Source organism: Colobus angolensis, unplaced genomic scaffold, assembly GCF_000951035.1.
Source record: "Colobus angolensis palliatus isolate OR3802 unplaced genomic scaffold, Cang.pa_1.0 Scaffold105, whole genome shotgun sequence".
NCBI lineage: Eukaryota > Metazoa > Chordata > Mammalia > Primates > Cercopithecidae > Colobus > Colobus angolensis.
Window position 1 is genome coordinate 1,356,506 of NW_012111475.1, and position 24,975 is coordinate 1,381,480.

Genomic DNA, 24,975 nt, shown 5'->3' on the forward strand with positions numbered 1-24,975 from the left:
CTTTGTGCCTGAACATCCAGGCTTTTCTACACATCCTTTGAAATCTAGGCAGAGGCTCCCAAGCCTAAACTCTTGCACCATGTGCACCCACAGGATTAACACCAAGTGGAAGCCACCAAGACTTATGGCTTGCACCCTCTGAAGCAGCAGCCCAAGCTTTACAAGGGCTCCTTTGAGCCAAGGCTGGAGCTGGAGTGGCCAGGTTGCAGGGAGTAGTGTCTTGAGGCTGTGCAGGGCAGCAGGGTCCTGGGTCTGGCCCATGAAACCATTCTGTCTTTCTAGGCCTCTGGGCCTGTGATGGGAGGGACTGTGGTGAAGGTCTCTGAAATGCCTTCAAGGTCTTTTCCCCACTGTCTTGGCTATTAGCAATTGGCTCTTATTTACTTATGCAAATTTCTGCATCCTGTTTGAATTTCTTCCCTGAAAATGAGCTTTCCTTTTCTACCACATGGCTGGGCCGCAGATTTTTCAAACTTTTACACTCCACTTTCCCTTTAAATATAAGTTCCAGTTTTATGTCATTTCTTTGCTCACGTATATGAGCACAGGTTGTTAGAAGCAGCCAGGCCACTTGTTGAACACTTTGCTGCTTAGAAATTTCTCTTGCCTGATACCCTAAATTGTCACTCTCAAGTTCAAAGTTCCACAGATTCCTATGGCAGGGGCATAGTACCTCCAACCTCTTTGGTGATGCATAAGAAATGTGACCTTTGCTCCAATGCCCAATAAGTTTTTTTTAAAAAGTGGGTCTGCTGATAACAAATTAGTTTTTTTCTTCATCTGAAGATGTCTTTATTTTCCCCTCATTCCTGGAGGAATTTTTAAAACTAAATTTTGGGTTGATAGTTCTTTTCTTTTAGCACTTGAAAAGTGTTGTGTTTTTGATATAGCTTAAGATGGATTTTTGTTTGTTTGTTTTATCCTGTTTGGGATTCATACACCTTCTAGAATCTGAAGGTTTGTGTCTTTCACCCAATGTTTCTCTGAATACTTTTTCAGCTCCACCCTCTTCTCCCTCTCCTGTGTCTCTAGTGACATAAATATTGGATTTTTTGTTATAGTCCCATATGGTTCTGTTCATGATTTTTTTTCCATTTATTTTCTCTCTGTGGTTCAGGTTAGGTAACTTCTATTGTACCACATTCAAGTTTACTGATTCTTTTCTCTGTTTTCTCCATTCTGCTGATAAACCCATCCATTGAATTCATCTCAACTATTGTACACTTTAGAGTTTCCATTTTGTTCTGTTTTGTATCTTTTATTTCTTTTCTGAGAACTTCTCTGTTTTTTTGGTTGAGACTTTCTATTTTTTAAATTTGTTTCTAATGTGTTTCTAATTATTTGTTGAAGTGTTATAATATGTATGCATCCCAGTATTGGTGTCTGTTGAGTATCTTTCCTCATTCATTTTGAGATCTTTCTGGGTTTTGGTATGATGAGTAATTTTCTTATTGAAGCCTGGACATTTCAGTATTGTGTTATAACTGTGAATCTTATATAAATCATGTGTGGTAGCAAGCCTTCTCTGGCACAGATCTTGTGGGTAAAAGTGGGATGCCACCTTGTTACAGCCAGGCAGGGGTCCAGGTTGTCCTCCTGGTCTCTGTTGAGGCCTATGGGGGTGGGCAAGGGTGGGGATTGCTGAGAAGGTGCTCCTTGTAACTGCTGAATGGAAGTGGAGGTCAGGCCTTCACTGATTCCACCCTGGCTGGAAGGGGAGGGGGTGCTTCTACTGCAACTGCTGGGTGGGGTGGCCTTGTTAAAACTGAAGAGTGATGAAAGTTCTGATGCTCTACCCGTCCTCCTTTGACACCACCCCAGTGGGGATGGCGAGGGGGCACCCTATGACTGCTGGTGGGGGTGGAGTCCAGGCTCCCTGTGTGGTCTCTGTTGACCCTGGGTGGATGAAAGTCCTGGCCTCTCACTTAGCTTTCTCTGGCTCCACCCCAGCGTGGGAGTGGAAATGCCTTATTACAGCCTGGTGGGTAGAAGTCTGGGCTCTCTGCTCAGCCTTTGCTGGTGTAGGTGAGGTGAGGCTGCAGCTTTTTCTGTTGTGTTGGCTAGAGTAGAGCAATTGTGTCTAAAAGTTTTCTGTCTTGCCCTGCCTGCTTCTTTCCTGGTCCTTTGGCTAGAGAAAGCAGGCATTTCTTAGGGCTTTTTTTTTTTTTGGTGTCGGTTGGTGTTTCTGGGTTGCAGTTTTTCCAGTGTCCAGTCTGGGATATACAAGGTAAAAAGAAAACCCAGGGAATTCACTGCAGTGTTGTTCCTTGTTGGTCCTCTTTCTTCTCTCCGCCTTTTAGAGTTGCCTCATGTTTAATATATATATAGTACATAGTAAGAAGAATAGGAAAAAGGACATCTACTCCATCATCCCAGAAGTGGAAGCCCTCCTACAATTATTTCTTTCTAATTTAATTTTGAATAACTTTACTATTTTCAAAATAAAAAGATATCCAAAAAGTGAAAACGTCTATCCCATTTTTCCCCATCTACATTCTGCTTATCCCAGCAACCATTGTTACTAGTTTATTGTTTTCTCCAGAATTAAAAAAAATGCATATCAGTGTTAATCAACAATTTTCATATTTCTTAAAGCACAAAAGTTAGCCTATTATAGACAGAAATTTGTATCTTACAAAATACAAGATGTCTTGCTGATCGGCCCATATTGGTACATAGGGAGCTTCTTCATCCTGTGAAAATGCAGAGTATCCCGTTGAATGGATGTTCAACAGCTTGGACATTTACGTTGTTTTCATTCTTATGAAATTACAAACAATGCTGTAACAAACAGCAATCTACAGATGTCATTGCACATGTGTGTTTGTATCTGTAAGATAAATTCCTAGAAGTGGAATTCCCGAACACTGAAGACACATTCGTGCTCTGAGACAGTTGCACAAGAGGCTGAAAAGTGAACCTTATTAAGGCTGTGTCTATAGCATGGCAAAGCTGATAGTTAATCTGGAAAAACTAGTCCCCTCTACTGGACACATGGCCTCATGAACCTCTTCTGGACAAGAAGGTATAAAAAAGGACACAGGGGCAGGTGTTGGAAAGGAAAGGACATATTATCCCCCAAATCTGTTTCTATGTTGTTACCCCATGGCCAGACCACAGATTTAGATGACTCTAGAGTGGTCAGAATAAGCTGTTCACCATGACGGCCTCTCTTAGCCTCACCTGGAATGGTCTCTGAAAGCAGCATGGAGGATGATTAAGAGCACAGAACATGGATGTGAACAGGGAGCCCCTCTCCTCTCAGGCCTCAATTTCTTCATCTGTTGAATGAAAGCATGGGGACAAACTTCTGTTGAAAGAGGAACCTTACCCTTCTTCATCAAGAACAGCATCACTTCAACAGGCACATCTACAAGGCATGTATGAGATTCCCCTTGAAGGAGCTTTCCACTGCTGAAGAGCAAAAAGGAAGCGGAAGAGGAAAGAAGAAATAAAGACGGGAAGAACAGAAGTAAGGAAAGCACTGGCTTGAACAACCTCTGGATCCAGATCAGATCCCACAAGTGGAGTGGACAGAGATGGTTACAGTTGTATAACGATCAACACAATCCAGACACAGAACCATCTTATCACCACCCCAGATCCCCCCCAGTCCCTGAAAACCACTGATCAGTGGTTTCTGTGCTGACAGTTTTGCCTGTTCCAGAATGTCATATATATGAAATCGTGCAGTGTGCAGCCTTCTGAATCTGGCTTCTTTCCTAATGCATTTGAGATTTATCAGGTTTGTTGTGTGTGTGGGTACTTTGTTCTTTTGCATTGCTGAGTCACGTTCTGTTGCATGGATGTACCGCAGTCTGTTGATCCTTCCACCATTTGAAGGTCCTGTGGGTTGTTTCTGGCTGGTGATGATTATGAGTAAGGGCACTGTAAATATTTGTGCATGGGCTTTTGTGGGGGACATAAAGATATTTGCTGAGCTGGTATGGTAAGTGGGAAGCCAGAGGCAGGACATGGAGTAGGGCTTCATTGGTAGTGTTAGGCTTGCTGGACTATTGAGAAGACAGAACAAGGGAGTAAAGTGTAAGGAAGCCAGACAGGACACACCACACAGAAGCTGAGTCTCCAGTGAGGACACTGAAAGTAGCCTGTCCCCAGGAGACTCGGTCAGGATGACACGTACACACCCTTCCACTGCTGTCCCAGAGGCAGGGCTGCTGTGACCTCAGACTTCCACATTCTTCACTCACTTCAACAGTCATTAAAACATGTTTACTTTTTAAAACACCCAAGTACATTTTGTTGTAAAAACGTTCAAACAATATGGTAGAATACGGCGTAAAATGCGAAAGCCCCCCTTCACACTCCCTGTTACATCCCAGTCACCCGCCCCTACCCAGACATTACCCATGGTAGCATCTTGAGGCAATTCTTGCACACGTTCCTTCCTGTTATTACATACATACATTCACACACATGCATGCATACACACATATGCATATATGCACGCATACATTGTGTCTAGGTGTATTGGTCCATTCTTGCATTGTTATAAATACCAGAGACTGGATAATTTAAAAAGAGGTTTAATTGGCTCATGGTTCTGCAGGCTGTTCAGGAAGCATAGCAACTTCTACTTCTGTGGAGGCCTCAGGAAATTTCCAATCATGGCAGAAGACAAAGGTGACTCAAATGTTTGGTTTTTTTTTTTTTCCATACTTTAAGTTCTAGGGTACATGTGCACAACGTGCAGGTTTGTTACTTATGTACACATGTATCATGTTGGTGTGCTGCACCCATTAACTCATCATTTACATTAGGTATATCTCCTAATGCTATCCCTCCTCCCTCCCCTCACCCCATGACAGGCCCCTGTGTGTGATGTTCCCCACCCTGTGTCCAAGTTCAATTGTTCAGTTCCCACCTATGAGCGAGAACAAATGGTTTTAAACAACCAGATCTCATGAGAACTCACTCACTATCTCAAGGACAGTACCAAGGGGACGGTGCTAAACTGTTCATGAGAAATCCACTCCCATGATCCACTTACCCACCACCAAGCCCCACCTCCAACACTGGGGACTAAATTAGACATGAGATTTGGTGAGGACATAGATCCAAACCATATCATTGGGGATATAGCTTTATCTTCAATTTTGCTGATAGAAATGGGGTACTGTGATGTGTGTCACTCAGCATCTTGATTTTTTGAGCTAAATTGTTTAGTTGATCTGCTCTGTGCATTTAGAACACACATATTTGCCTCTTTTCTAACCTGCTGTTTAGTGCCCTAGGCTAGAGATGTAGCCTCATTTATTTCCTTTCTTTCCTATTTGTAGTCATTTGATTTGTTTCTAAGTTTCACTATTATATAAAATGTTGCAACAAATAACCTTTTACATATGCCTCTTTGTGCACACATGATTTATTCTCTCATGCAGACACTAAAAATGGAATTGTCTGTGAAAAGTGGATACACACCTAATATTTTGATAAATCTGGACAAATTGATTTCCTAAAAGGATGCACTAATTTATATTCCCACTGACATCCTTTGAGATGCCAATTTTCTCACAACCTCGTCACTGCTGGGAATAACCAATCTTTTAAATTTGTATTAATTTAATAGGTGAAAAATGATCCCTCCATTGTTGTTTTAATTTGCATTTTCCCACTTACTGATAAAATTGATCTTGTCTTCCACGTAGTAATTTTCCATGGTGCGTTTCTTTGGATTGCAATTTCTATCCTTTTCTGTTTCTTCTATTGATTTGTTGCCCTTTGCTTATTGATTTCACAAGTTCCTTTTACAGTCTGTATATTAATCTTTGTATAACATATATATTATTTTTAAAATCTCCCTTAACTTTTTTTTTTTTTTTTTTTTTTGAGATGGAGTCTTACTCTGTCACCAGGCTGGAGTGCAGTGGCACGATCTTGGCTCATTGCAACCTCTGCTCCCAGGTTCAAGTGATTCTCTTGCCCCAGCCTCCCGAGTAGCTGGGATTACAGGCATGCACCACCACGCCCAGCTAATTTTTGTATTTTTAGTAGTGACAGGGTTTCACTATGTTGGCCAGGCCAGTCTTGAACTCCTGACCTTGTGATCCACCCCCCTCAGCCTCCCAAAGTGCTGGATTACAGGCGTGAGCCACCCCCGGCCCCCTTTACATTTTAAAAACATTGTTTATAGTATCTTTCATTATACATAACAGTTGTTTTTTAAGCAGAAAAATCAGTCAGTCTTCCTTCCTGGCTCTGTATGGAGGAGTTGTTTATATGGAGGGCCCGTCCTTCTCTGGGGGACAGGTGATGGCATTTCTCCCAGAAGCTTGCGGAGGCCATTTCCTCAGGGGAGGAGTTCACCTGGGGACACATGGGGACAGCTCTGGAAATACCGACAGCTGCAGGGAACACTGTTTCCCACCACTATGCCTGAGCTCCTTTCTTAGAGCCCAGTTTGGGGAGGGCAGCAAAGCCAGATGCAAGGGTGTTGTCCCTGGTCAAATATGAGAAGGACATAGGAAGCTTTGTGTCTGGTCAGGTAACTGGCAGGTCACGGTGATTGGCTGAGACCTCTCCCTTCCCCACAGAGGCCCCTCCTATTTCCTTTCCTCGGTTCCTCAGGCTCAGGTTTCTCTCCCCAGGAGCCTCAGATCAGGGAGCCATGCAGAGCTGGGGGAGGGGGAGCAGCCACATTTGTACCCACCCGTAGGATCAGTCTTTGGCTGTCCCTGCCCCTCTTCCCTCTCCAGCCTTCTTTCTTGTCCTCCTCCCCAGTGCCCCATCTGAAGCCGAGGGCACCTGCAAACCAGGTGCAGGTACCATTAGCAGCAAGAGGCAGAGGAGAGGGTCCTCCCAACCAAGCCACCTCTCCTTGAGCTCTTGGTGTGGGGACCGAAGAATCCTCAGAGGGGGTGCTGGGAAGGAACAGGATTTGTTCAGGAGGAGGGGAGTCAGGAGGAGGAGAGAGGAAGCCTCAACCCTGGAAGCATGACTGGACCACTCACTCCTGCTGTCTTGCCTACTAATGCTTGAGAAAGGTTGGTTGGAAAAAACAAAGCAGATACAAGAGTCTAACATATTTCCCTTTATTGAATGTCGAGATTCTTAGAATTGGAAAAATGATGTTTGTATGTAATGTACAAAGAAAAGAGAAAAACACCAGGAAAGCTGGTGTGGCGTGTGCCATTCTAGGTGCAGCTGTTGTGGAGATCTGCTGACCAGTGTCAAGTTCAGGGCTGCACCAAGATGTGGATACCTCGCTGAGACTGTGGGCTCTGCTTTGATGGTGGCTGCATTGGCTGTTATCTGATAACCATAGGAACTCCATGGGCATTTGGACCATCAGGGTTGGAATTCTACCAGGTATTGGCTAGGGTGCATTTTTGTAATCAGTAGGCCCGGGACTGGGAGTGGGGGTGTGTGTGCCTTTTTGTGATCTCTCCACAAGATGGGTAATTTGTCAATTTTCATGGAGGAACAGCATGGGCCTACAGCAGGCCCTGTCATTGTCAGAGCTTAGGGGCCAGGTGCTCCACTCCACTTCTGTATTTTTAACTCACAGTATTTCTTTTTTTTAATCTGGAAGTATTTTTAAATAAATTGCAGATATCCTGACATTCTACCCTTAAATAATTTATCATACATTTCTAAAACAAGAGCTCTTGCGGCATAGCAAATTAATGTGATCACAGCCAATGCAATTAAAAATAGTTTCTTAATAGACTCTACTGTTCAGTCCGTATTCACATTTAGACCCAACAAGTTCAGCACTTTAACCATGAACAGAAACTCTGGTCTGCCCGAGACCTTGGCTGTCCCCAGACTTTCTAGCCCTTGGCCAGGTATGGAACCTGGTCCCCAGAGGAGCCCAGGAAGGAAGGCAAAAACTGGAAAGAGGAAGCGGGAGACTGGAGTTTCCAAGAAAAAGACCACAGACCCTGGGAGCCTAAATTGTCCCTGGATACCAGGACGCTCCCAGAACCTCAGGGGTGAGTGGAGATGGAGCAGGGCTTCGCCTCCTTCCAGGGACTGTGTGCCCTCTTTCGGGCTCATGGAAGGTCATGGCATCCTGACTAACATGACTTCACAGCAAAGTTCCTTATCCTTGTTGGGCTCCTTCCCCCACTGTCTGGTACCCACTAGTGTCCTGCTTTTCTATCCCTCTCCAGCCACCTCTTTTCAGCTTTGCTCCCCCTCCTTTGCTGTCCTTTCCCTTAGCCTGTGCTGGAGTCTTGCACAGGGGCCCCTCCACCTATGGACTCACAACTGTGTTCCCAGGCTGGCTCCTTTTGTTTGTGTCCTGTGGTGCTTTGCCCTGAGCTGGGCACAGGGAGGTGTTGAGTTCATGCTTATTGACTTAGGGGAAGAGGTTTCAGAATTCATCTCCATCCCCTTCATTTTCTGGAGAAAGAAACAAGACGTTCAGAGAGGGGCAGTGACCTATGTGTCCAAGTTCTTGTAGAGCTGAGCTGAGAAAACAAACCCAGGTCTTGTTTCCAAGCCTTGCTCGCCCACGGCCCTTCTACTCACTGGGCTTGTGTGTGCAGTGCCTTTCCCTGCTTATAACAGCATCTAAGGCAGCTCCCAGACATACAGGGGACATCAGGTGAACTGAAGATAAGAAAGGGTTATGATGGAGAAAAGAGGGCAAACTAGAGAAACTGGGCCCCTAGAAATCTAATCTGGGGATGCAGACAGAGTTTGAAGGAAACTTAGGAAACAACAGGAATAAAACATTCAGATAATTTTATTATTCGCAAAGTGTGTTCATCATCATCATTGCTTATCTTAGTCCTTGCAACAGTGTGGTATAATATTTCTCTCTCTACAGGTGAGGAAACTGAGGTCCAGGGAAGATCCGTGACCTGTTGAAGGTGGCAGGTGGCTTTTTTGGTATCCAGGCTCCTGAGCTCCATCAGGGTTTTCCACCATATGTTCCCCCTGCAATCAGAGCAGGAAACCAGGAAGGTGGTCAGAGACTGCCACACAATTGCACAAGGTGCAGAGGCAACCCCTTCTCCGTCCCATTACTCACAGGGTTGGTTGCTATACCCCCCTCACAAGGAGGAAATCTGCCCCTGGCCACTGCTGCCAGAAAGGTGTCAGTGGGTATGCAAGGATTTTGAGCCCAGCTTGGTCAGTTTCCTCACCCTGATTTTTTCCTTTATTTTCCTCTGCTGTCCACCAAGAAGAGGGGCCTGTTCCCTGCAGGTCTCCAAGTTCACCCTCTGCCCACACACTATTATCTGTCTTTCCAGCTGCAGCAAGCTCCGGAAAGACAGATGGTCTCTGCTGTGTCACAGTTGAGTCCGCTTTCTTCCATACCTCACTCCCTCTAAAACGCAGCCTTTGTTCGGTGTTCCCCTTGTGTCTGGTGCTTTTTGAATATATCACTCTACTTAGAAATCCAAATAGCCTGGTAATGTGGGTGTTATTAGTTCTGTTTTTACCAATAAGGAGACTGGAGGTAGAGACCTTAAGAAACTTTTCCAGGGTCACTTAGTTGGCAAAAATGAAGGGGGTTCTTTGTTACACGTTGGCAGAAAGTTTAGCAACACTGTCATCTGCAGTAATGTGGAAAGTAGAAAATGTCCCTCATGAGCTGGGTTGTGCAGCTAGGATTTCCAGGCAAAGTCTTGAAAGTGCTACCTGGTTTCGTCTTGTGGCTCATCATAAAATGAGAGAGGAGAGGTAAACTCTAGGCAGGATTATTCAACATGAGGGAGCTGGGACTTGATGACTTAAAAAAATTCTCAGCCTCCAGACAGTAAATGATGCTAAAATCAAATCCAGGGCATGTTCAGGAATATTGGTCTAAAGATGAAACCAAGGCTATGACTGTAAAATCCTTTGTTAAGGCCTCAGAAAGGTAGTGCATTTAGTAGGAAAAACCAAATTGTTTTCAGGTCTGGAAGGTCTTGAGAGCAGGAGCTTCTAGAAGTTCTCTGTGGAGCTGGGCTGCACCACTCTCCCAGAACATGAATGTGTTCACCAACTCAGAAGCTCCTGAACCTTACTTTTGTGATTTTTACAGAGACTTCATCACGTCAGCATGATTGATGATTAATGCAATCTTCAGCCCCCTCTCCTCCCTGGGTTATGGGAGGTGGGGTGAAAGTTCCAAGCTTTCAATCATGGATTGATACTTTTGGTGATCAGCCCCCATCCAAGAGCATACTAAGAGTCACCTTAGAGGGAAAGATGCCAGGAAATTCCAAGGGAGGTAGGACCTCTGTGTTAGACACTCCTATCACTCAGGAGATTAGAAAGTTCTTAGGAGCTCTGTGTCAGGAACAGAGGTCAAAGACCAAATGTGAGAACAAAAGAGTCTCTTAGCACTCCTGTTTATAAGGGTCTTAGGAGCTCTGGGTCAGGAACTAGGGTCAAAGACATATATATGTATGAAAATTATATATATGAAAATTATATATAAGAATATATACATAATTTACTAAAATTTATTAATTTATTAATAAAAGTTAATATAAAATATATAAAACATAAAAGGTATAAAATATATATTAACATAAAAATATAATAAAAATTATTATTATAATTTATATAAAATCATAATGATTTTAATAGTATATAATTATTATTATTTCACAGTGTCTCAAGCAAAAGGCCCTTTCATGAATTTAAGGGTGTGTGCTTCATAGATTTTTCAGTCAAACATTAGAGCTTCTAAGAAGTGTGAAGACATTATCCTCACTGTCTTGGCAGAAGCACATGATGTACAACAGATCTTCTCTTAGAGAAATTTGTGGGTATGGTCTTTGTCTAATGCAGTGAGTCACAATAAGTTTTACAGGAGATCCACATATTTTGTAAGAGAATGACATTCACAAAACACTGCCAGATTGGACTGAAAGGAACAGAAATAGCATAAAATCTGGGATCTTACTTTGTATCCCCCAAATTAAACTGGCAGGAAGCAGCCTGAGGAAATTACGAAGCTGTAAATATGGGCTGCCTTTCATGGAAAGAGAAGGGTGGCTCAGAAGACATACTCAAGCACAGAGGAAGGAGCCACGACCACCGAGAATTATTTCTAGGTAGGAGTTGAGCAGTGTTTGAATCAAGGAATTTCCAACATTTGCCCAGCTAAAGTTCTGATTTTCTAAGCACCAGTGACTTTTTTTTTGCCTCCCCCTTCCACTTCTTTTGAACAAGAATATCTGTAGTGGTTTTCCTATGACTGTACTACATTGGACATTGGGGTTGTGTGTGTGTGTGTGTGTGTGTGTGTGTGTGTGTGGCAGATAACTTGTCTCTAGCTCACAGGTCTTCATACTAAGAATTGTACTTGAGGAACTACACCTGAGGAATTTCCTCCACACCTGGACCTGGTTTAAATGATGAGTTCCTGGACCTCATCCTGATGCCATAATGGGATGAGACTTTGGGAGACCTTTGGTGGGACTGAGTGTATTTTTGCGTGTGAGAGGAATGTAAATAATTTGTGGCCAGAGCGAGTACTGTGGTGGTTTTAAAATACATGCATTAATTCTTTAATATACCTTCCTTCAAGGGATGGAGGTGAATCCCACTGGGCTGGACCCAATGACTGGCTTCTAATGAGTAGAATGTGGCAGAAGCAACAGTTTGTGATTTCAGAGACTAGGTTATTAATGGCACTATGACTTCCTCCTTCCGCACCCTCTCTTGGATCAGTCACCCTGGGGAGTTATTTCCCTTGCCATGAAGAAAGGCTCATATGGCAAAGAACTCAGGTTTGTGCGAGCAGCCACGTGAGGGTGCACCGTCTTGGGAACGGCCCTCCATCAAACCCCCCCACCACTGCATTTCTTGCTGACATCCTGACTGCAATACCAGAGAGGTTCTGAGCAAGGAACAACAGCTAAGTTGTTCCCAAATTTCTGGCCACACCCCCAACCCCCCAAAAAACCTGTGACCTAATGAATATGTATCATCTGTTGTTTTAAGCTACTCTGTTTTGGGGCTAATTTATTACACAGCATCAAATGAGTCAGGAGAAAGTCACAAGAGTTCTTTTTTCCTGGAAGCCCGGGAAGAAAGCATCTCAAGAAGGCAGAAGTGGGAGGCCATGCCTGGGGTGCTCCTCTTCCCAGGGTGAGGAGGTTTCAGCATTGGCTGCTGGATTTCACAGTGCAGAAGTCACTGGAGGTGTTTCAAGGAGTGGCACAGTCAAAGGCCTGACTGGAGTGGCTTCAAGATAGAACAGAAGAGAACCTTGGAGGCTGATGGTGCAGCCAGTCCTTTCACGGGCCCTTGTTGCAGAGGACATTAAGATGATGGAGCAGTAGCTGGAGGGCTGTAAGTGGGGAGGGTTTAATATATTAGAGCCCATTTAGATTCTGATGGTCATGACATACAACTGGGGAAGAAGATGATGAAGAAGAGAGGGGCGGCTCCTGGACAAATATTCCTTTTTTAATTTTAGACAGGATCTTGCTCTGTCACCTAGGCTGGAGTGCAGTGGTGTGATCATAGTTCACTGCAGCCTCGACCTCTCAGGCTTAAGCAATCCTCCTGCCTCAGCCTCCCGAGTATCTGGGACCACACAAGTCCGCACCTCCATGCTCGGCTGGAATATTCTTGTGTAGACAAGAGAAGATGGGATTTGGAGCTGAAGGAAAGTGGTTGGCTTGAGATGAGAGTAGGGAGAGTGAGAGGAAGAAGAGAGGCAGATGATTGGTAGGTGTGGTGGGATCAAGTGGACGTTCTTTTTCCTCCTTCCTTCCCTCCCTCCCTCTTCCTTCTTTCCTTCCTTCCCTCCTCTTTTTCTCTCCCTCTCACTCCGTCCCTTCCTCCCTCCCTCCCTCCCTCTCTTTCTCTCTTTCTCTCTTTCCCCCACTCTCTCTCTCTTTTCAGTGAGTTAGGATGTGGGCACACCAGCTGAGCATGTGAAGAAGGAGGACAGGAGAAGACGTAGGTCTAGAGTGGAGCAGAGTCACTCCACTCTCAAGGTCACATGCTGACAGTGAGCCACTTCAGGATGATAGATTGTATTTTGTCAGCCACAGCCACATTCATCTTGGCTGGACACAGGCACAGAGTAAGCTGGAAGCTAGGTCCAACCAGGGTTACAGTTTTCCCGGAGGAGTTCACTAAAAGAGGAGAGGAGCCCAGAAGTGGAGGCTGTGTGCCAAAGAGTGATTTGAGGTTGGATCATGGAAACTAAGGGAAAGGAAAGCATGAGTGCGATGGGGGAAAGGGGCAGATGGCAGGATTAATGGATCATGGGTCCCTGTGGTGTTGAAGCAATACTGGGATCAGGTTAGCAGGATTGAGGTAGGGGGTGGTGGGAATGAGATTAAGAGTGGAGCTGTTGGCGCTTGCTGACCATCTGCAAGGGTGGCTGAGATAGGGAAGAGGACCAGACCATTGGGGAGAGCAGGCCAAGGAACTGAGATGCCAGGGATTTGGAAGAATCATTCATGTAGCTCTTGAGTCTACATGGGCCCAAGATCACCAAGAATTATGGTGGGAACAGTCAGAGTGATGTTGAGCGTGGGGTTAAGACCCCCGAGGAATAAAGAGCAGTGCCCCAGATTGTAGAGAATCTGCAGCAATGATGGGTGGTCACCCACAGTGATATAGCCTAATGGCAGAAAGCTACTTGTGGAGTACTTTAGGGAGGATAGGAAGATAGGAAGGGGCCGTGAGGAGCACAGAGGACACTGACTCCACCCTCGGACTCAGGAGCATGAGGTCAAGGAGAAAAAACCACCCCCTCCCCCTACAAGAGAACTGTGGAGAAAGTAGTGTCCTCGGAGAACAGGCAGATGTCAGGGAGAGTACTGTGGCGACGTTCAGAGAAGCTGAGTGCACAGGGGCTTGTGCTGATGACTGCGTACTTCAGGTACACAGGTGGAAAGGTTATGGGATTTGGGATGAATGGGAAATGGGGCTAATGTAATGGATTTATAAGGTCTTATTGAGTTGGGATTCTGGGTGACGAGGGAGGACCAGGGCATCCTGGGCGTCTTATAGCAACTGGAGTGAATAGGGATATAATAAGCCACCAACAGGCTATACTGGAGTCTGAGTGCTTACCTTCGGGGAGGGGGAGGGGCCAGGAGTCTTTACATGAGCAAGTGGAGACCTGGGATCTCACTTGCTCCTGCCCTTGGTGGCGGATGCTGGGGAGGGGTGTTTTGATGGAGAATCTGAGGTCCCTCCTCACTCTTGCCAAGAAGGTGAAAGCAGCAATAACTGGATAAAAATTGCATAAACCCATCCTCAAGGATAAACAGAGAGCTCCATACACGTTTTGAAGGTGGGTAAAATCAGATGACTTCACAGATCAGAGAGAGCTTGTGGGAGTGGGGGAATATGAGGGAAGTCGTTTTTACCTTAGAACCCCAGAAAGGTGGAGAAATGGGAGGTGCAGGTATCTCTTAAGGCAGGGTTGAAGTGGGTGCCGGAAACCAGAGAACAGATTGGAGCTCTGCTTTAACAATCACTTAGACTTCTAGATTCTCTGGGTTCCGTGAGACAGAGAGTAGGTTAGCTGCCCACATCCTCTGTCTTTCCTCTCTCTCAACAGCTGCAGAGAGCTTGAGGTAAGTCTTTGATGAGGGTGACACAGAGATGCTTCGCTCGGAGCACAGGGCGCCACAGAGAGTGTTCAATTAGGGCTTGGGTGGGAACAGACATTGGGCAGCAAGACCCCTTTGCTCTGCTCCAGTTGGTGCCTAGAACCCTGGGTCTAGACTTATACCCCCAGGGAGGACAGCTAAGAGTCCTTTCTGGAGAAACAGAGCTGTGAAAGAGAAAAAATGGAGCCATGCTCCTACCCAGTCAGCCTGGAGCCCACGGCACCCCGCAGCACGCACGGGGTTTCTGAGCTCTTCCATGCGAGTGGGTGGCTGAGAAGCGGCAAAGGTTTCCAGAAAGCTCTGAAGAAAGACAGGGGTCAATGAAAGGAGAAAATAAAAAATATGACGGGCACCTTGGAGGACACAGAAAATATGGAAAGCTTCGGAAAAGTTCAAAAGTTAAAACTTTAATATTTCCAGAGAAAATATGGCTTGCCAAAATAAAACATGCTGTGCTATAAAAAGGAACATTCAGAGAACAAATGGACCATTTAGAAATGAAAAATGTGATCGTGTACATTGAAAACACTTGAATAGAATGAAACCTTGAGGAACTTTCTCAGAAAGTAGGAATAAAGAAACATAGATGACAAACGAGAGAAAAGATAATCACGTCAGGCTCAGACTGGTAGGTCCAACATTGGGATTGTAAGTGTCAGAAAGAGAGAACAGCCCTGTGGGGGTGACAGGCCTGGGGCAAGGCGCAGAGTGATCTTGAATGTGGCGAGTTGGGGAGCCTCTTGACCAGCTTGTGCAGAAAAAAAGAAAGGTTCACTCCCTTGTAGAGGCTGCAGCCATGTTGGTGGCGGTAAGGACAGCACAGGGGGGCGCTGTGCTGCAGGGGTGGCTGATCTAGGCAAAGCATTGTGGGGGCCCCAGTAATGACACTGGACTTCAATTCCCGGGTGGCGGAAATGCACAGAGGTGTTGTTGGGAAGGGGCTTCTCAGGGGAACAATCTAGGAGGCGGGGACTGAAGACAGGATCCCCCGTTAGGTGGCTGACACAGTGGTCCGAGTGCCAGTGTGAGGTGAAGGGGCTAGGAAATGGGGAGGGGATACAATAGGGGAGGTCTTGGCAGAGTGTGGCTGAGCAAGGGGAGAGGGAGAGGGAAACGTTGGGGTGACCCAGGCATCTGGATTTGGGGTGTTAAATAAGAGTAATAAGAGGCCATTGGTTTAGACTGAGCTCCTGCACTAGGCCCAACAGCCCAAGCCAAAATGGGGTCACTGGTGCTAAGGTTCCACGCCACCAAGCCAAAACCAAGTTGTTTATCTCGCCTTCCGAGAAATTAGGAGAGAGAGGTAACAGCCAAATCCCTGCACAGGCCAGTTTTAGCTGGTATGGTAGGGAAGTCCCCTCTGCTTTAACCTTTTATAAAGAAGGTAACTTTGAAATGACCAATTTCTTTTTGTTCCTTGTTTCCGCTTTCTTCAGTCTTTTTCTGTCTTTCCAACTGCCCAGGTTGCAGAGCAGAGTTCTCTAAACCTCTTCTGGTTCTGAGGGCTGCCCAATTTGCAAATTGTTCTTTGCTCGAATAAACTCTGTTAAATTTATTTTGTCTAAAGTGTTTCTTTTCTTCTTTTCTGTTTTAGAGACAAGGTCTCACTCTGTCACTCAGGCTGGAGTGCAGTGGCATGATCGTGGTTCACGGCAACCGGGAACTCTTGGCTTCAAGCAATCCTCCAGCCTTGGCCTCCCAAAGTTGTGGTATTACAGGTGTCAGCCCCCAGCGTTCCAGGTCTCAAGTTTTTCTTTTATCAGGAGCTATAGATAGGAGGAGGAGGCAGGGAAGAAGGATTCTTATCATTGACTCAGGTTTGCTAGAAAGGTGCTGCAGGTGCTGGGCTTTGCACCCACAATGAGGTGCTGGTCCCAGTGCAAACTGAGGGTGAGCAAGTAGAGGGCCTGGGCTCTGCAGCTCTGCAGGGAGGGCGTGGCCAAAGGCCTTGGATCAAGTTCTGGCCTTTTCTTTGCAGAGAATGCAGAGGTCAGAGGTCCTGGAGCTCCTGGGAGCCCAGCCTTGACAGAGACTGGCCGCCCACCTGAGGTCCTGTGGCTCAGTGGGAAGTATCTATGGGCCTGGGACCTGGGCTGAGCTGGGCGCAGCAGAGACCTCCCTTGATGCTGCACATGCTGATTCCTTGAGACCCCTGAGATGTGGGGAGAAATACATGAAGTGACTTGAATCCGTTCTCCCACCCCATCCCTCTCCTCAAGCCTGCCCCTCCTCCAGCAAGCCGGCTCCTGGCCTGACTCAGTCGTCCCTGTACCTTTCACTCAGCCCCACCTATGGTTTTTCCCATGTATCCCCTTCTCCCTGGGCGCTGTTCCCCTCCTGTGTCTACCCTCTCTCCCTCAGGACTAGAATGAGGTGGAGTCCCTGGACTTGGGCTTGCCTGGAAGGGCAGGTGGTGGGAGGGACTTTCCAGCTGTGCAGGTCTGTGATTCTGATGGAGGGACGGGGGAGGGGAAGGGGAGGGGAGACGGAAGGAGTGAAGGAGAAAGGTAGAGGGAAGGAGAGGAGGGAGGGGTAGAGAGAGAGGGAGAGAGGAAGGGGGTGGAATGGGAAAGAGGGAGGGGGAGGAATGGAGAGGGAAAGGGAGGACAAGGGAGTGGGGGGAAGAAAGAGAGATAGAAAGGGAGAGAGAGAGGAGAAAACACAGAGAAAGAGAAACATGGATGAGATTCCTGCAAGTTTGCAGCTGAAGGACAAAGGTGAGCCTGTGTGACATGTCAGATGGATGGACTCCATGAGGGCTTTAGTTTGGAGAGTTCTGCCAATTATAATTTCCACCTCTGTTCTCTGGCTGATTCCCCTCTGACCCTCTATCCTGGGCAGAAGCTGTTCCCTGTTCCATTTGCCCCAAGTCCAACCCTCACCACACTCACCACCAGACGAGGAGGGCCGACAGTACCAGGCTCTTGGCTACGAGGAGTCCACAGAGCACAGGGACCAGGGCACTGGGGGCTGCAGGGCCAGGGTGGAGCGTGGAGTTCTGTGCCCTGGAAGGTAGAGGGACAGGACAGAGAGAGGACAGGTTATGGAGGCAAGTCTTCATCTGCCAGCCCTCGCCCAGGCCTGTGTGGCTACGGGCGCCCCCCGAACTCACTGTGAAGGGACAGTGATGGTAGCTGGAGACTCAGGGTCTTCTCTGGCTCCTCCAGTGGGAGGCACACAGCTCTGGGTCTGGGTCTGTGAAAAGACCAGGTTGCGGGGAGCCCAGGAGGTCTGGGTATGGGTCTGTGAAGAGACCAGGTTGCGGGGAGCCCAGGAGGTCTGTGTGGAGGCAGAGGCTGCCAGGGAGGAGAAAGGGCTGTGGTTAGTGAGTGGAAGACCCCACCTGTGCCTGCCGGCAGGAAAGCTGGTTGGGGGAGTTGGACCAGACTGGGAACAGAGCCCATGAGCCCAGAGAAGAAAACTGATTTGAAGGGTGGGGACTGAACTGTGAAGTCCTCTGGCTCAGCATTAGAAACACCTGTGGCCTGGGCTCTATTGGGCCCCTGCAGTTGTATCCTTGAGTCCAGGAGAAGCACTGGAAGAGGACTCAGGAGGCCTGGTCCCCTCCCAGCACTCGAGTCTTTGGACGGGCACCCACCTGAACCTCCTGAGGGTGGACATGGCCATGATGCTTCGGGCCCCTCCGGCTCTCGGCCCTCCATTCTCTTTCTCATGCCTCTGGGGCTTGGGAAGGGAGCCTCTTGTGGAGAATTTGAAAGGTAGTTTTCAGATTCCTACCCCTCCCAGTTCTGCTGCACAGCCCTGGACCCCAAGCCTCAGCAGCCAAGGGAATGCCTTTCGCAGCCCCTCTTGACTCTGGGACTCTGTGAACTGGCTGCGTACCACTCCTACCATTCACCTTCCCAGGAAGACCCAGACCCACCTGTGCTCAGAGCCCTTGGTGGAGGTGGGGAATGGCTGTCTCTGGAAAAGTGATGGGGACTGTTGAGGTCAAAAAGGCAATGCTGGTTGCGGGAGCGGTGGCAGGGTGTGAAGGAAAAGAAAGTGGGGTTGGAACCAAGGCTGGGAGAGGAAGTGGGGATTCTCAGTGTCTCGACCTAGCAGACTAGGTCTACATACCTAACTGGAGTCCAGGAGGTGGGGAGAGGGGAAAGAAGGGGAAAGGGGTAGAAGGGGCCTGAAGGAGAGGGTGCCTGAGGCTGGGTCATTCCTTGTCCCAGGGACTGCCCCGGAAGGTCCTCCCTGGACCGAGTCACAGGCCTATGGACCTGTGGACACGATCCTGTCCCACAAGACACTCTCTAAGGCTGTCTAGGATACTGGCCAGGATAACCCTGTGCTCAGCCTGGGAGAAGGCCGTGTTTGGGACACTCTGGTAAAATTCTAGGCCTGTGCTATTGAATGTGTCATCTATGGCCTGGTGCTGGTCTACAAATTGTCTGTAACCCATTCACAATAAGGTAAGTATAAAAATTGGGAATAGGGGTTTCAAAACATTTATATCAATTTGTTATTGCCTCAAGATCCAAGCATGTGATTAGTTAACTCGTCTAATCTCCTTGAACAGGATATAGACCAGCTTGGGTGTTGTCAAATAAGCACAGAGAGTCGAACATGGAGCGAGCTGTGTGCTAGTAACCTATGCCAGGGCCATGCTACAGTGGGTGATACTTTAAAATTAGTTGTTAGTGGCCAGGCATGGTGACTCACGCCTGTTATCCCGACACTTTGGGCGGCCAAGGCAGGTGGACCACTAGAGGTCAGGAGTTTGAGACCAGCCTGGCCAACATGGTGAGACCCCATCTCTACTAAAAATACAAAAAAATTATCCAGGCGTGGTAGCAGGCACCTGTAATCCCAGCTACTCGAGAGGCTGAGGCATGAGGCATGAGAATAGGTTGAACTCAGAGGCGGAGGTTGCAGCGAGCTAAGATGGCATCACTGCACTCCAGCCTGGGCGACAGACAGACTCTGTCTCAAAAAAAAAAAAAAGTAAATAAAATAAAATAAGTTTTTAGCTGTAACCCAAAAGTGTATAAACATCTGGAAAGATGTATAATTTTATAATTTATTATTTTTACAATCATTTTCATTTTTAATCAAACTTTTAAAAACAAAATTTAAAGTGTAACATGATTAACTAATTTAGAGTGGAATAGTGATTACCTAATTAGCATTCTAATGAACAGATAGCAAAACAAGTCACTGAAAAAACACATCTTTCCTGAATGTAGCAGTGGCAGCCAAATGAAGATGGTAGAATTGATTCCAAAGAAATTTTTTCCTTCTGCAATTATTCCAAAGAGTTTGTGCTGATCTTGTTTGAAAGTAGAATCCCTCATTGTGGTAGGCAGAATAAGGGTACCCCAAAATGTCACTTCCTAATCCCAGAAACCTGTGAGGACATTGCCTCCCATGGTAAAGGGAAATTTGCAGGTGTGATTAAGGTTGAAGACCTTGAGTTGGAGAGAGTTGCCTGGATTATCCAGGTGGGCCCAATCTAATTATGAGTCTGTAAGAGCAGAGAACGTTTCCTAGCTGTGGTCAGAGACAGGTGCAATGTGAGAGGGACCCCCCCCCGCCCCCATCCGGTGTTGACGGCTTTGATGAGGGAGAAAGGGGGCCGTGGGCCAAGGAATGTGGCGGCCTCATGAAGCTGGGGACAACCTTCGGTTTACAGCAAGCAAGAAAACAAGACCTCCGTCTCTGATAGCCGCAGGAAACTGAACTCTGCCCACAACCTGGGTGAGGAGAAACAGATGATCTCCTAGAGCCCCCAGGAGGGAACACAGCCTGCTGACCCTTGGTTTCAGTTCAGTAAGACCCATACTGGACGCCGTAAGATAATAAATTTGTTTTAAGCCACTAAATTTGTGGTAATTTGTTATGGCAGCAACAGGGAACTATTACACTCATAAGAAAAGTGCTCATTTGTCACATTATAATCCTTAAACACGGACAGACAGGGTGTTTGTTTGAAGGGTGCATACTGGCATTTAATATGGAGAACTGCAATTTCCCCTTTAACTTTGTATTTAGTTTTAACTGAGGAACAACAAAACGTTATGAGTATACCGTTAAGCCACCGCATCAATCACCTTTAGGCGCACTTTCAAATGAACAATGTATACAGTTTTTACAAATGTTTCCCTATGTGATATTTGTTCTGATTATATTTATTAAAATATAATTTTACGTTTGTCAAATTTAATAAATTTTGGGCTTGTACTTTGTATGTCTTTTTCTTATTTTTCTAGTAATTTGTTTTTACCATATTTTACCAAAAAAATTAGTCATGCGAATTGCAGATTTTTTTTTTTTAAAGGTCCTCTTCCATAGGAACTTAGAGTAGCTCTGCTTTGGGCAGGAGGTTGGCACACTTTCTGTAAAGGGTCAGGGATGAGCCATGTGGTCTCTGTCGCAGCTGCTCGATTTTGCTGTCACAGCATGAAAAGGACCACAGACAATAGGTAAACGAATGGGCATGGCTGTGTTCCAAAAAATAACTCTACTTATAGGCACTGAAATTTGAATTTCCTGTATGTCACAAAATATTGTTTTTCTTTTGATTTTTTTTCACTCATTCTTAGTTATCGGGTCATCCTTTGCTGACCCTGATCTGGACTATGAGGGATACCCATAGTATCTTGGTATCTGGACTACCCAGATACTACTGGCTGTATGTGGTGGGGGCAGTCAGTGGATGCACCTTTCCTGAGCACCTACTATGTACCAAAGATGCTGGGCGGTCCTGCCCTCCTGTAGCAGGGTCATATGGGCTGACTGCTCAGCATATTCACTGGGTCTGTTTCAGCGTCTCTCAGGAGGCCTAGGCTGCAGGCTTGGGAGTCAGGGAGACTGTGAGATGGCTGCTCTTGTGCACATATGAGTTCCCCCCATACCTGTTCCCAACAGCCTTCCCAGGAGACTGGGGTGTGGGCATGGGTGGCTTCCATGATTAGGAAACCAGGGGTGATGGAGGCACCAAAAGGGGGTAAGGGGCACCCCCCTGAGGACCCTAGGGAAAGAGCTCACCTGGAGATACCACCAGATAGAACCTGACGGACTTAGAGACAGAGTTGTCAGAAGGGCGGTAGATTCTACACCAGTAGTGTCCTGAGTCTTCCTCTCTCAGATCAGTCATGGTGACAGTGAAGAAGCCAGCAGCAGGGTCATCCCAGATTGCGAATCGAGAGGTCCCAGCCACTGTCCTGGGCTTGGAGCTGGTGACTAACCTGATGCACAGGAGTGCTGATGCCTCCTTACACCAACCTTTCTTCTCGTAGAGCCTGCCTGTGGGCGGGTACTGGCATCTCACGGTCAGCGTCTGCCCTGCCACACTCTGAAGTACCTGAGCCTTGGATCGTGCCTGAGAGCCTGTAGAATGATGAAGTAACGCATAGGTCAAGGCCACACACACAACCTGCCTCATAGCAGGCCTCTGCCCACCGAGCCACCTGCTACCTGACTCTGCTGTCCCAACAGTCCCCACCACACCCAGTTCCCTGGGCTCCTCCTCCCCCTCACCTGGGAACAGCAGCAGCAGCAGTAGCAGTGAGTGTGGGGCTTGCCAGGCCATGTGGCCCTTTTCCTGTGTGCTCGTGGGAGGGGATACCTGGAGAAGACTGGGGAGAGGGAATTGGGAGCTGGGCCTGATTCTGCTGCTCTTCCAGCACCTCTGATACAAAAATGAGACAGGCTAAGGCCTGGGTTGGGGAGATGGGAGACTGCAAAGGGCAGGTTCTGCGGGCACAGGGAAGCGGGGATCTCCAGCTGTAGGTGAGTCTGGGCCTGGTGGGCTGAGTGCTGTCCGGCACACAGCTTCCCAGGCCTCTGTAGAAGATGTCTGCTCTCCCCTGCACCCAGCTGCCCCTCCCCACCACGACCTACCCCTGAGGGAGGAGCTGAAAAGGCCAGGAGGAAACTGTGGGCGAGTAATGGACTGCTTCCCCCTTGCTCCCTCTCTGCGCTGCTTCTTCTTTGCAGGGCCCGGGATTTGCCGGCCTTTCCAGGGAAAGTCAGGCTGAAGGTGGATGACAAGCTCAGGGGCACTTGGAACCCCGGTCATGAGCCTCAAGCCCCACTGGTCACAGGGTGGCCAGGGACGTCATGCCCAGGCCTCCGTGATGGGTCGGTGATGTGCTTCCACTCTGGGAGGTTTCGTGGGTGCGGGAGAGGAGAGGGCAGAGGAGGTGGAGATTCAAAACCAGCAAGGGAGGCTAGGGAGGGTCCTTGGCAAAGGTAGGGGAGGGGAGGGTTGGGAGAGCACACGGAGCAGGGGATGCATCAGTGGGGTAGGGTAGAGGGAGCCCAGGAACCCGGACCTGGCCTCATCTCTGCATCCTCCACCTCCACCACTTAAGGACCCTGGAGGAATATTGTTTAATTAAAACATAAACAGATGAAAGAGTCTAGCATTTTTTTTTTTTAGTTAATATTAGCACTTTGAAGATTTAATTTTAAAATAAGATGCAATTTACAAAGAGAACGAGCTAATATATCTTAGGACCGGTAGAGACACTGTGTGTAATTGCAGCTGCACCACTGGGGGCTCTGCTGGTCTGGCGTCTGCTGCCAGGAGCTCTGTGAACAGAGGTAATAACTGAGATGGGAATTGGAACTTGTCAAGTGGACTCAATTCCAAGTCCACTGCTTTGTCTGCCCCTGGACTCCTGCTCCCCACTCCGTCTCAGTACAGTGCCCTGCTCCTTACAGTAGGAGTGTGCAGAGACTGAGAACGGGAAGGGCAGAGGGGTAGGCAAAAGGAGGACATAGTAGGGCTATCAGATGTTGGTGCCCAAGGGCCCAAGGTGGGAAAGCAGGCTGGAGCTCCGGAGCCGGAAGACAGCTCAAGGAGTGATGCCCGCCACTCACTCACACAAGCATTGTTTACAAAGTGTGCTCATGCACACTTTCTCAAGACCCTCAGCAGGTTCGCAGGGGAGGTATTACTTCTCTTTTTCACAGATGTGGGAACTGAGGCCCAGATATGGTCAGCCACCTGCTCAGAGTCACACAGGACCAGAACAGGCATCCTGACTTCTGTCTGGAGCCTTCTGGCTGGTCTGGTTGAAGTGTGACCCGCAGACAGGACAGGAAACCAGGGGCAAGACAGAGGCTCCCGTGGCATGGCACACACAGGCAGAGGTGAGCTTGTAGGGGGTTTTCTTGCCGACAGTGGGGCCCAGCTTCTCCCTGAACATAATTATGTGCCAAATCAGGGTGGGGCACCCTCCCGAGGGGGAGGAAGGCACCCTGTCTCCAGATGGCACCGAGGCACATCACTGTGTGTGTGTTGGGGGGGGGTCAGCAACTGTGTTCCCATGCTGACTTGCCCCGTCTCTGACCACTGCTGACTCTGAGAAGTGACAGCTCCTCCTTGTAGCTTACAAGAGCACCTCTTGCTATGTGCCACTAGCTGTGTGTCTCTTTAGCCTGCAGCCAGCTCTGCATTGTTCTCTGCTGTGTCAGAGTGTGTCGTCTGTCCCCAGGGGACAGGAGTTCTCAAAGGGGGTAATCCGCCCCTCTCTCTGTGCTGCGGCTTCCCCACCCATGTGAGTGGGGTGGGCACCGTCCACATAGATTTGGGGCCTCGAGCACCCTAGGGGAGGACCCTGTTGGAACCATCTGCACCTTCAGCTTCCTCTGGCGTCTGGGACCTGGAGGCAGGGAAGCCTGGGCTTAGGCAGCCACTCATCCAGGCTGGGGCTAGTCCTGTCCCCTGGGGACTCACAACAGCCCTTGTCACAAGTTGAATTTCTGCAGAAGGGACTGGGGCAGGTAGCTGTGGTGGGATCTGGGGCCCCTTCAGAAATCTCTTGAAGAGTTAGGGATAGTGCCTTCCCCTTGGCATGATCAGAGCAGGGCATGACAAAGTCCTGTCAAAGGGCCTAGGGTTCTGGGGGGTTCTGGGTTCTCTGCCCACCCTCTGAGAAGGTCCCTCAGGGAACTTCGGAGCCTCAGCAACCTCCTCTCCCAAACTCATTGTCACACACACTCACAGGAACCCAGAGAAGGAGCTGGGAGAGCTGGAGACTTCATGTACTTGCTTTTCTAGCGAGGCCCACTCTAGCCTGCACCAGTGGCTCTGAGCCTGGATAGGTCTCACGGGAAGAGAGGGCTGGCCTCTGATGCAGAAACAGGGAAACCAGGGAGCCATAGAAGTCTGGAGGTGATCCCCAAGACTCAGCTCAGGGCTAAGCTAGGCTGGGCAGGGGTGAAGGGGTAGCTGTAAATTCCCCCCCTTGATAGAACCAGAAGAAGCAGGGACAAAAGGGAATTTCTCTCAGTGCTGAATTCACAACAGAGGGAGATGAGGTCCAGAGAAGGCAACTGGCCTGTCCAAAGTCACTCAGCTATTTCAGGGCCAAACCAGGACTAGCATCCAGGCCTCCTCTCTCCTGGCCTGGTGCTCCTCCTGGGCTCAGAGATTCTCCATGGGCACCTCCTTAGCCTTCATGCA

General features: G+C 48.0%; 1 protein-coding gene across 1 annotated transcript; it reads right to left on the reverse strand.

Moving 5' to 3' along the window:
• Nucleotides 1-8,881: 8,881 nt before the first annotated feature.
• Nucleotides 8,882-22,092, reverse strand: NCR2 (natural cytotoxicity triggering receptor 2). Its single transcript, XM_011944739.1, is given in 6 exon segments — nt 8,882-8,907; nt 16,597-16,694; nt 17,435-17,557; nt 17,665-17,848; nt 21,549-21,890; nt 22,041-22,092. Coding segments are annotated over 6 exon segments (825 nt in total).
• Nucleotides 22,093-24,975: the final 2,883 nt, after the last annotated feature.